Genomic DNA, 12,187 nt, shown 5'->3' on the forward strand with positions numbered 1-12,187 from the left:
ACAGTAGATGTGCGCTGGTGAGATGCTGGGGGCAGCGTGCTCCGGCCGGCCGCATCCCTTGACCAGAGGCCACAAAGAGTGTGTGACATCACACAGTCAGATGAGTATGGTAGCTGTTTGGGTCCACACTTCCTTACTCTTTTAAAGAAACATGGGTTTCTTCATCAGAGGAGACTGAGCAGCAACACTTTATGTACCTTGTTACTCCTTTTTCCACAGAGAAGCTGCACACATGTTTTACTCTATGGCTATGTACACAAATTCTATTTTAGATGCATTTTTTCCACAGGCAGTAAGAAACGTACTTAAAAAAGCAGGTTTTGCTTAGTTTTTGTTTCATTTTTTGGTGTACGTTTTGTATGTTTTTTTTCCTGCATTTTTGTCATGGTACATTTGTCTCTTGTACATGCTGATAATGTTTAGTGCATAAAAAAAACCTGATTCTACTTCATTAGGTTTTGGCAACAACAGCGCAGCAAAAACTGAAACCTGCCTTTTGTCATTGTTTTTTTTTTTCAGCGTTTTTTCACCACCCATTGCTTTCAATGGGTGAAAAATGCTGAAAGAAGTGACATGCTGCATTTTGCAAAAACCAAGTTATTGCACAAAATACTGAGGACAAAAAAAAATGAGGTGTGAGCATGAGATTTCTGAAAACTCATAGACTTTGCTGGTGCTGTAAAACGCAGCCAAAAACTTGCATAAAAAACATTAAAAAAAACCTGAAAAAACGCAACGTGTCAACATAGCTCAACACTTCTTGGTTAATTTGTTCATGTGTTTCCCTAGTCACTGGTATAGCTGATCTGTGTCTCCATAGAACAAGCAGCACTGCTATGCCGGACAGACACTCAATGCGCCAGCATTGCCAAATGCTTCTACTCACTACATAGTGGTAATAAACCGTTTCTGTCTTCTGCCTAGTGTCACCAGTCTTGTCTGACAGCCTGAGACCTGACAGCTCCTGCTAGACTAAGGGTATGTTTCCATGAACCGTATTACATCCGGATTTGCTGTGGATTGAACGTTTAAACTGCAGCGTCCAGATGTTACAGCATAGTGGAGGGGATTTTGTGAAATCCCATCTCCACTATGCATCCTAATACGCGGGTGACATACCCACGAAACCAGACATGCGGCACGTATTTTTAGAATGCAGCATGTCTGTTTACCTTGCGGAGACGCTCAGTCTCCGCAAGGTAAATAACCCGGTGTATGTATGCGATGCAGTGATACCACATGTGTTCAATGAACACATCCGGTATCACTACGCGTACAGAAGGGGGAGGGGCTTTGGGTGGAGCGGGGTTGCCACTCGATGCAAAGCGCAGGCAATGCGCTTAGTGGAAACATACCCTAAAGCTCCTTTAATCCCATTCTGTAAATTTACACTGGTGCAAGATTAAAGCTCAAGACAAAAGGCTGAGCACAGATTTAACCTTCAGATCTTATTTAAGTCCTGTTCCCAGATAGGGAAAAGCTGCACTTTTGCTGTGCAAAATAATCTGCTGTATTTAACAGTTCTAGCAAAGTGGCTGTGATTTCATAAAAACACAAGCCCACAGTGCGTTTAAACAGGATGCTGAATTGTCAGTTTTTTTTTCCATATTTATACCTATAACCTCTATAGGGATTCTGTGAAAAATGCATGTGAAAAATTCAGCAGCATTTTTAAATGTAGGATCCAAATTTTTCTGCACTAAAATGCTTTTTTAAATCTGCAAGAACACATAAAAAAGTGGAAAATGCAGCAAAAAAACAGGTAGAACTCAATCAGTGCAATCGCTATTCTTTATTTTGGTTCGGACATCTGCAGAAAAAAACTGTAGAAAAAAGAAGCATTTTTGTCAAAAGATGTTAGAATATTTGTCAACACTTTTAAGGAAATCAGTACGTCTAAGGCCGGTTTCACACGTCAGTTGCTCCAGTACGTGTAGTGACAGTTACCTCCCGTACGGGAGACACTGACACACGTACAGTAGACACATTAAAATGAATGTGTCTCTGCCCATGTCAGTGTGTTTTCACAGACACACAGTCCATGTGCAAAACATGGAGACATGTCAGTGTTTGTGGGAGCGCACGGTCCGCAAATGTGCTGAACAAGTGCACACGGAGAACAGTTCACACTGTCCTCCGTGTTCACAGACGGCCGCCGGGGAAGAAGCGCTACAGTAAGCACTGTTCCTCTGCAGCTGGTGCTGAATGTGGCTGTCATTCTTCTCTCCGGCTCTGCCGGCAACAGCGAGCAGGAGAGAAAGAATGAAAAAAAAACGATGTGGGTTCCCCCTTATATCTGTAACTAACCCGGCAAAGCTCACAGCTGGGGGCTGCTACTCTCAGGCTGGTGAGGGACCATTAATCTTGACCCTCCAGCCTAAAAACAGCAGCCCCCAGCTGCCCAGAAAAGGCGCATCTATTAGATGTGTCTATTCTGGAGCTTTGTCGGGTTCTTCCCACTTGCCCTGTAGTGGTGGCAAGTGGGGGTTAATAAGGGGTTAATGCCACCTTTCTATTGTAAGGAGACATTAAGCCCGGGTTAGTAATGGAGAGGTGTCAATAAGACACCTCTCCATTACTAATCCAAGAGTTATTCAAGGGTTAAATAAACACACACACAATAAGAGCAAACTATTTTAATGAAAGAATACACTACACACATTGTTTAAAACTTTATTATACTCCTAATTCCATTTTGACACCATCGTTCTCCTGTAAAAGTCTAAAATAATAAATCAACAATATCTATACCTGTCCGGCGCTCAGTCACATCCCACGGCATAAATCCATCTCAGGGGTTAATCAGTTTGCAGGCGGAACGCTGCTAATGTAACCGCTCCGACTGTAAACTACTGAGGAATGAATGGAAGCAGCTGGCGCATGCTCAGTAACTTGCGGTGATGTCACCACTCATCACTGAGTCTGCACCAGCCACAGGGGAACTGCACTTACTGTAGTGATTCTTCCCCGGCAGCCGTCCGTGTGGTCCTGATGCGGCACACGTGCGGCACACGGTTGCCACACGGAGGTGCCACATATCCACACGGACATGGATAGCTCCGATACAGTTTTTTCCGGTACCGGAATTATCTGGACGTGTGAGATTGCCCTTAGGAGTGAACTTAAGAGACATATAACAACTGATGGGTCATACCGAGATTGTTTTATTTGGACTCTGAATAAAAAATCTCTGTGTACTGCTACATCTTGATACAGTATGCATGGCTCCATTACAAGGCATTACCATGACAAGGACCCCAGATATGCTTGTGTGCGTTGGAATGTAGGCTTCTTTATGAAACCTGTGTATGCAGGTCATTGAAAAAATATCTATAATGTTGTTTAATGGCTAGGAGAGCATGTACTGACAATGGGAAATTTACCTTTCAGGAATAATTTTAGATCACTGCTGATAATAACGTTGCATTATGTAACTGGATTGATGTGATGCTTTTTGTGAATAGAGTTCTATAGGTTGCCTTAATATTTTACTGATGACGTTAATGTTAAAAATAATTATATGTTGTGTTTTTACACATTTCATTCTTAGTGCAATGTAACTGAAGCTGTGTATAGACTGGCAATTACATATACCATGCCAGCAAGAAAAAATTGTTATAAATGCACTCATTATAGCATTTTGCACTCGCAGAGCATATCCTCTGTGTGACATAGGCCGCCTTATAGAAACACTGGAGTACACATTACTGTGAAAAGAATAATTTGGAAAGGTTATAATTTATCTACTCTATCGTATAAAGGCTGACTGTAGAAAAAGTACAAATGCAGTATATACACTTCTCAACATTAAAATTGCAATATCAAGAAGAGTAGTAAAAGTTATGGAAATAATTAAATCACAGGATGGATAGACCTGTAAATGATATGCATATGTTTAAAGAATGGAAACAAAAATGTCAAAAGATCTCGATTTATTCAGTATTGAGTAAGTGTCACAATCCAAAACACTCTTACACTTACTCTTACAGGCCTTGACTGCTATCAAGGAAGTAATTAATACTAGTTGGTTGTGGGAGGCATGTTCTGCCACAATAAATGCATTTGTGCTAAAAAATCATCAAGATCTGCTGCTGGCAACTCCCTTTGCGTTTTCTGACCAAATAAATGTAATGCTGAGCTGTTAATATACCTGAATGAAGACTAGTGGTGTCTGCCTGCAATGCAGTGTGACATTCTCTTTCCTGGTGTGAAAATCTCTAAATAGCATTGCCCATCTGGCCTACAGAACCAATCCCTGGCAATCATTGTGTCCATGACAACACCGGAATTCATAATTGAAGAGGAAAGACCTCTTGGCCAGTCTCCATTGCTGTCTCGATCTGTACTATTATACAGTATCCTTTGAGATCACTGGTGAGAAGTCCTGAAGAAGCTTCCATGAGGGAATGTTATACTAGTCCTACTTCCGGGATTATGGTGTAGAAGGAATGGAGGACACCAGGGCTTGCAGTTTCAACGCTTTACTCACAATTCTTAGTAGCCACTGGTGCCCACTTCCATGCTGTGTCCTCCGGGGCAGAGACTCAATCAACCTCCCGGGCAAGTCAGGCTTCTCCTCTCCAACACTCCGCCAACATATACCTTTCTGAACGACTCCTCCAATGCGCCTTTTAGGGCGAAGCACTCCAGTACTTAGTTACCCTGGAATGCCTTTCTCTAGGTGTTCCTAGTCTCTATTTGTTTGACAGACAGCTGTAGCCTCTATCGGGGACTCCCTTCTCAGGAGTCCTGGCTCTCTATCCAGTTGCTGTTGTGTCCCAAGTCTTTGATGGGAGTAGTGCATTTACAGCCAATTACTCCACCGGTGTCTGCTGCAGAACCATAAGTGTCCATACAACCTCAGGGACCTGGCCCCTGCCTTGCGCTGAGAACCTATAGGCAGGGTACTCTCTCAACCCACAACTCCTCTCTGTTCTCCTACTCCTTCGTTCCGTGCTGTTCCTTCTCTCTCTTATGGAAGCTTAGGTTGCAGTTCTACGTCTTTCTCCTTTTGTTCCTTTCCCGTGCCAGCTGGCTCAGATCACAGAGACAGCTGCAGCACTCCTTCCTCCATCCCTCCTCCAGGGATCCGTCCTAAGACTCTCCTGACTGACTGACCTCCAGACTGACCTGTAATTCTAAACTTTCCCACTCTTTTATACTAACTCCACCCACCTCCCAGCACATCTTGTGTTACGAAGCAGGGTTCCACGAAGGGTGCTCTGCTACCCCCAGCTTGAAACTGCTAGGTGGACCTACTAAACTATCCTGTGTGTGGGATGCAGGTGTTGGAGTGTGGAAAGGAGTTCCCAACTTACCTAGGCGGTGGGGCACTACACCTTAGGAGAAGGTGCAGTACCTCTGTGGCGACTGAGCCTCAGGGGCGCCACATATGTTTATAAATGAAAGTAAGGCAAAGCAAATGCACATTATTTCCCATTTTATTTGTAAAATTCTCCATGTGAAAAGCAATCTACATAATAGAAAGTATTTTCAAAATCGAATCTCAGTGTAGCAGTCCAAGTTTGTCTTAGTTCTAATTCTTATAGAATGACTGCTGTCACAAAAAAAATACAACTTTTCAAATTTTTTTCTCCAAAGAACTTGCTTGAAGACTTGAAAGAAAATCTAGATGGTCATTTTAAGGAAGTTATGGTTGGCTTGATGTACTCTCCGCCTACATTTGATGCTCATGAACTCTGGCATGCTATGAAGGTAATGTTGATATCGCCGGTCACTAAATACCAATATGCTTAACTTCTTGAATTAAGGCTGGACTCAAGTATTACTCATTATTCTAAATGTATTTTAAAGGTCCATTATCAAGGTTCTAGGTTGAAAACCTGCAAATCCATGGTCCAGATGTATGGCTAATCATCTGAAGCATAAAAAGAAATTCAAATGGACAATTCAGACAATTTGAAATGCACCAGATATATAAAAAATATGCACTTTAACTCCTAAAGATAAATCAGGGATATATCCATCATGCTAATTGTAATTGCCTTTATACTGCAGGAGCCTGCCTGATATAAATAGCCAAGTTCCTGCTGAAACTGTTTGGATCAGTTCGAACACCAATACCCGTGGTTTAACCCAGTCTAACCCCTTAGATAACATGGTCAGTAGTCACCGTGGTATGTAGATGATTTGACAGAGGGATAGAGCTCCCTTTACTGGGCTTCCGCAACCCATATGCAGAGGTGTCAATGAGCTGTTACAGCGGCCTAACAAAAATCTTCATGACTGCCATCTTGGTTCTCCTCAGTCTTGACCAAAGCCTGCATCTAACAGGATGACTGTGAGCATTATCATAACAAATAGATAATACAAGACAGACAATACAGAAGTATTGTAGTGTATCCTATGAGAGACCAAGACAGTTGAGTGCCCAAGTGGAACTAAAATAAAAAGTGTAAAAAAAAATTAACAAACATAAATATATATTTAAAAAAATCACCTTATTGCTCTTACCCATTTCTTTACTATTTAAATTAAACAAATATTACAAAATAATTGGTATTGTCACATTTGTAAGCTCCCCAGTTCTAAAAATAACATACTAGTTAACCCTCATACAGCTTAAAAATGTGGATTTAATTGTACAAAATTATGAAAAAAAAAAAAACTTAATAAACTTGATATCACCATAATCATACTAACCCTTAGAATAAAGATAATAAATCATTAACCATGCATGGTGAACTCCATAGTAAAAAGTACACTGAACAAGTTACAGAATTGTATGTATTTATGTTTGTATAAACCTCAAAATATTACTATTTAAAAATTTAACTTGTCTTACAACCAACAAACCTTCAAATAGGAGAAACGGGAAGAGGAAGAATGATCTCCAGCGTTAAGACTTGAATAAAAGTTCAAATTTATTAAAAAAAATATTAAAAATAGACATCATTAGTGATACAACAAATGGGCAGAGTCTCTAGTACAACCAACGCGTTTCGACCCATTGGGGTCTTAATCATGGTCATTTGGCGAGAGGTCAACAAGGCCTATGATGAAAGGAACACCATTCGTACTGTAAAGCATGGAGGTGGATCACTGATGTTTTGGGGATGTTTGAGCTACAAAGGCACAGAAAACTTGGTCAAAGTTGAAGGAAAGATGAATGCAGCACGTTATCAGCAAATACTGGAGGCAAACTTGCAATCATCAGCCTGGAAGCTGCGCATGGGATGTACTTGGACGTTCCAAATGATAATGATCCAAAACACAAGGCCAAGTTGGCCTGTCATTGGTTACAGCAGAACAAATTGAAGATTCTGAAGTGGCCATCTCAGCCTCCTGACCTCAATATCATTGAGCCACTCTGGGGAGATCTCAAGTGCGCAGTTCATGCAAGACAGCCCAGGAATTTACAGGAACTGGAGACTTTTTGCCAAGAAGAGTGGGCAGCTTTACCATCTGAGAAAATAAAGAACCTCATCGACACCTACCACAAAAGACTTCAAGCTGTCATTGATGTTAGAGGGGGAAACACACGGTGTTAAGAAATAGGGTATGGGAACTTTTGATCAGGGTGATTTGAATATTTTGGGTTGTCATTATGATTTAAAAAGAGAAAACACAGTAGTTTGACAATAAATGGCTTCACCCAACCACTAACCATGAGTGGAGAAAGAGTTTTCGTGTTATCAATAGTGTTGAGCATTCCGATACTGCAAATATCGGGTATCGCCAATATTCGTAGTATCGGAATTCCGATACCGAGTACCGATATTTTTACATTATCGGATATCGGAATCGGAAGTTCCCATAATGCAATGAGCCAGTGTTGTGGCTGTGATTGGCTGCTGAAATAATGTCATCATGATGCGCGGTCTGTGCGCATCATGATGCGCGGTCTGTGCGGGCCTGCCAGGGGACTGTGCGGGCCTGCCGGGGGTCTGTACGGGCTGTCGGGGGTCTGTGCGGGCCTGCCGGGGGTCTGTACGGGCCTGCTGGGGGTCTGTGCGGGCCTGCCGGGGGTCTGTGCGGGCTGTCGTGGGTCTGTGTGGGCCTGCTGGGGGTCTGTGCGGGTCTGCCAGGGGTCTGTGCGGGCTGTCGGGGGTCTTTGCGGGCCTGCCGGGGGTCTGTGCGGGCTGCCGGGGGTCTGTGCGGGCCTGCCGGAGGTCTGTGCGGGCTGTCAGGGGTCTGTGTGGGCCTGCCGGGGGTCTGTACGGGCCTGCCGGGGGTCTGTGCGGGCTGCCAGGGGTCTGTGCGGGCCTGCCGGGGGTTGTGTGTGTGCAGGCATCGTCCGATGGGACTACAAGTCCCATCGGGCGATGCCTGCTACAATGACAGTGATTGACACATTAGCCAATGATGGGACAGTAGTAGTCCCATCATCCGGCTAATGTGTTGAATGTATACATACATACTACATATATAAAACATTCATACAACATGCATACATACTACATACATACTTCATATATACTACATTCATACAACATACATACATACTACATACATACTACATATATACTACATTCATACAACATACATACATAGTACATACTACATATATACTACATTCATACAACATACATACATACTACATACATACTTCATATATACTACATTCATACAACATACATACATGCATACTACATACTACATACATAATACATATATACTACATTCATACAACATACATACATAGTACATACTACATACATACAACATGCTACAGACATACAAAATACATACTACATACATACTACATACATACTGCATACAATACATTCATACATTCATACAATACATATAGATATACAGTACATATAACATAGAGTACATACTCACCATCACTTGTCACTTTGTTCCCCGAAGCCAGTGTCATCTATAAAAAATATGAAAAAAAAAACAAGCAATATACTCCCTGATCTGCAGAAATCCACTGTATGTCTATATGTATGTATTGTAAGAATGTATGAGTGTATTGTATGTAGTATGTATGAAGTATGTATGTTGTATGTCTGTAGCATGTTTTATGTATGTTGTATGTATGTAGTATGTACTATGTATGTTGTATGAATGTAGTATATATGTTGTATGTATGTTGTATGAATGTAGTATATATGTAGTATGTATGTAGCATGTAGTGTGTATGTTGTATGAATGAAGTATATATGTAGTATGTATGTAGTATGTATGTATGTTGTATGAATGTAGTATATATGTAGTATGTATGTATGTTGCATGAATGTAGTATATATGTAGTATATATGTAGTATGTATGTATGTTATATGAATGTAGTATATATGTAGTATGTATGTATGTTGCATGAATGTAGTATATATGTAGTATATATGTAGTATGTATGTATGTTATATGAATGTAGTATATATGAAGTATGTATGTAGCATGTAGTATGTATGTATGTTGTATGAATGTAGTATATATGTAGTATGTAAGTAGTATGTATATTGTATGAATGTAGTATATATGAAGTATGTATGTAGTATGTATGTATGTTGTATGGCCTATACTATTATTGGTGGTTCAGTCCCTCTGTCCTTGTTCACATTTACGTCACTTGACAAGTGGAAAGGTTTTAAATACAAGAGTTAGGACTGTCCCACAAGGGTTGCCGTGACGTGGCGGGATGGCTTCTACATAATTTTGATCAAAATTATGTTAACTAAATACCCTTATTATTACTATTATTACTACCTTCATGCAATTTTTGCAATATATTTTTTTACTTTTTTATTCCAGGATATTTGTTTTGTGTTTTGCTTTTGGTTTTTTCATGTTGTATGAATGTACTATATATTAAGTATGTATGTAGTATGTATGTATGTTGTATGAATGTAGTATATATGAAGTATGTATGTAGTACGTATGTTGTATGAATGTAGTATATATGAAGTATGTATGTAGTATGTATGTATGTTGTATGAATGTAGTATATATGAAGTATGTATGTAGTATGTATGTATGTTGTATGAATGTAGTATATATTAATTATGTATGTAGTATGTATGTATGTTGTATGAATGTAGTATATATGTAGTATGTATGTATGTTGTATGAATGTAGTTTATATGAAGTATGTATGTAGTATGTATGTATGTTGTATGAATGTAGTATATATGAAGTATGTATGTAGTATGTATGTATGTTGTATGAATGTAGTATATATGTAGAATGTATGTAGTATGTATGTTTTTTTTTTTTTACATTCAACACATTAACCGGATGATGGGACTACTACTGTCCCATCATTGGCTAATGTGTCAATCACTGTCATTGTAGCAGGCATAGCCCGATGGGACTTGTAGTCCTATCGGACGATGCCTGAACACACACACAACCCCCGGCAGGCCCGCACAGACCCCCGGCAGCCTGCACAGACCCCGGCAGGCCAATACAGACCCCCAACAGGCCCGCACAGACCCCCGACAGCCCGCACAGACCCCCGACAGCCCGCACAGAGCCCCGGCACGCCCGTACAGACCCCCGGCAGGCCCGCACAGACCCCCAGCAGCCCGCACAGACCCCCGGCAGGCCCTCACAGACCCCCGACTGCCCGCACAGACCCCTGGCAGGCCCACACAGACCCCCGGCAGGCCCGCACAGACACCCGAGAGGCCCGCACAGACCCCGCCCGCACACACAGACACGCACAGTGTCCGCCCACGCACCACCCACCCTCTTCCCCCTCCCAAACTGGATGTACAAGAAAAGAAAGGGTTTTTTTAATTCCGATATTTCTGTCCCATTGACTTGAATGGGACTTCCGGTATTAGAATCAGCGATACCCGATACTTTTTGGGTATCAGCCGATCCAATCCGATCCGATATATCTCAATATCGGATGGTATTGCTCAACACTAGTTATCAATCATATTCTCTGAAAAAAAGCAAAGAAAGCAAAAATTCTGCCGGGGTATCTAAACTTTTGAGCACAACTGTTCATGGACAGGTAGCTATACATTATAAAAAAGTGCCTGAATTATAAGGGCCTATATCCTCTTGAAAAGTTTTTTTAACCCCTTCCTGACATATGACGTATAGTTATGTCATATGTTGGACCTCTAACTCTGATGCGGGCTTGGCAGAACTATTCAACGATTATCCGCCGAGGGGCTTTGTCTTTCTCGTATCACCCCTTTCCGCAGCATCTGGGCCAACAAAGTTTTCACCTCTTGGTAGAGTTGTGGGGGAATCTGTCGATATCGTTCCCGGATGGGGGCCGCTCCTGCCGTGGGGATTTAATGAGTGATGGCGGTGGTACACCCAAAATCTTCCTCATGACTAGCAAATACTTCATGGTACTGTCCGAGCAGTGTTTTTATCTGGGAGAGCTGGGCTGGAGTTTGTCCGGAGAGCTCGGCCCGCATCTGCTCCAGAATCTTTCGACCCCTCTCCTGAGCCGAGACTTTGGTGGCCTGTAGGGTTCGAATCGTTACTTCCCAAGGATCCTCGGATTGTACTCGCAATTGAACCACAGGAGCTGGCAGCACTTCCTCTAAAGGCCTTACTAGTTTGGCCAGTTCAGTCCGTGCTTTCAGAATGATGTCTCGGTCTTCAAGGTTGACGCATCGCACCAGGACGGTCCCTTTTTGCACGGTAGCCAGGGAACGGGCCACCAATATGCCAGGAGGTAAGCGCTCCGAGTGGCACGGCTCCACCTGCATCTCCACGCCCTCCAAGGGTATCGAGGCTCGAATTGGCAGGGCGACCACAGTCTGCCCAGGAGGTAGCACAAGCAGGGGAGCCGCTGGCGCGACGACCTTGCCCAGAACCTCGCCCTCATGTCAGTCCTGATGTACCCGCACCTCACGCACCAGCTGCTGGAATACCTGTCCCTGAGCGGTGCGAGAACCCCACTGCTTCAGAATCTGTGTGGGATCATTGAGCAGTAGGTTGTCGAACTCCCGTAAAATATTCATGCCTAGGGTGACAGGATGCTGTTTATCAGTTTCTCCTTGAGTCAGCACCACCCCTCTGTGACCAAGGGATCTACCGCACAATGTCACCTGTACCCACACCACCCCGGCAACCGGGACCGGCAGTTGGTTGGTGGCTATTAGTCTGATCATGGGTCCCCACTGAGGTCTTGCTGCCTCCGGGAAATTTTGTTGAAAATACATTGCGGGCATAGTGGTTACTTGTGACCCCGTGTCCACCAGGCACCGAATGGCCTGGCCCTCCACTTCTGCCCAAACCACCGGA

The 12,187-nt window shown here is 42.6% G+C and overlaps 1 protein-coding gene across 1 annotated transcript in view; it reads left to right on the forward strand.

The window, feature by feature from the left end:
- Nucleotides 1-12,187, forward strand: part of ANXA10 (annexin A10) — a 168,446-nt gene that overhangs the window by 69,632 nt on the left and 86,627 nt on the right. Inside the window, exon 4 of the mRNA XM_073576000.1 lies at nucleotides 5,602-5,715. Within this exon, the coding sequence (XP_073432101.1) occupies nucleotides 5,602-5,715 (114 nt within the window). The remainder of the gene's footprint in view (nucleotides 1-5,601; nucleotides 5,716-12,187) is intronic.

This window comes from Dendrobates tinctorius, unplaced genomic scaffold (genome assembly GCF_039654945.1).
Source record: "Dendrobates tinctorius isolate UK_male_01 unplaced genomic scaffold, ASM3965494v1 ptg000008l, whole genome shotgun sequence".
Lineage (NCBI taxonomy): Eukaryota > Metazoa > Chordata > Amphibia > Anura > Dendrobatidae > Dendrobates > Dendrobates tinctorius.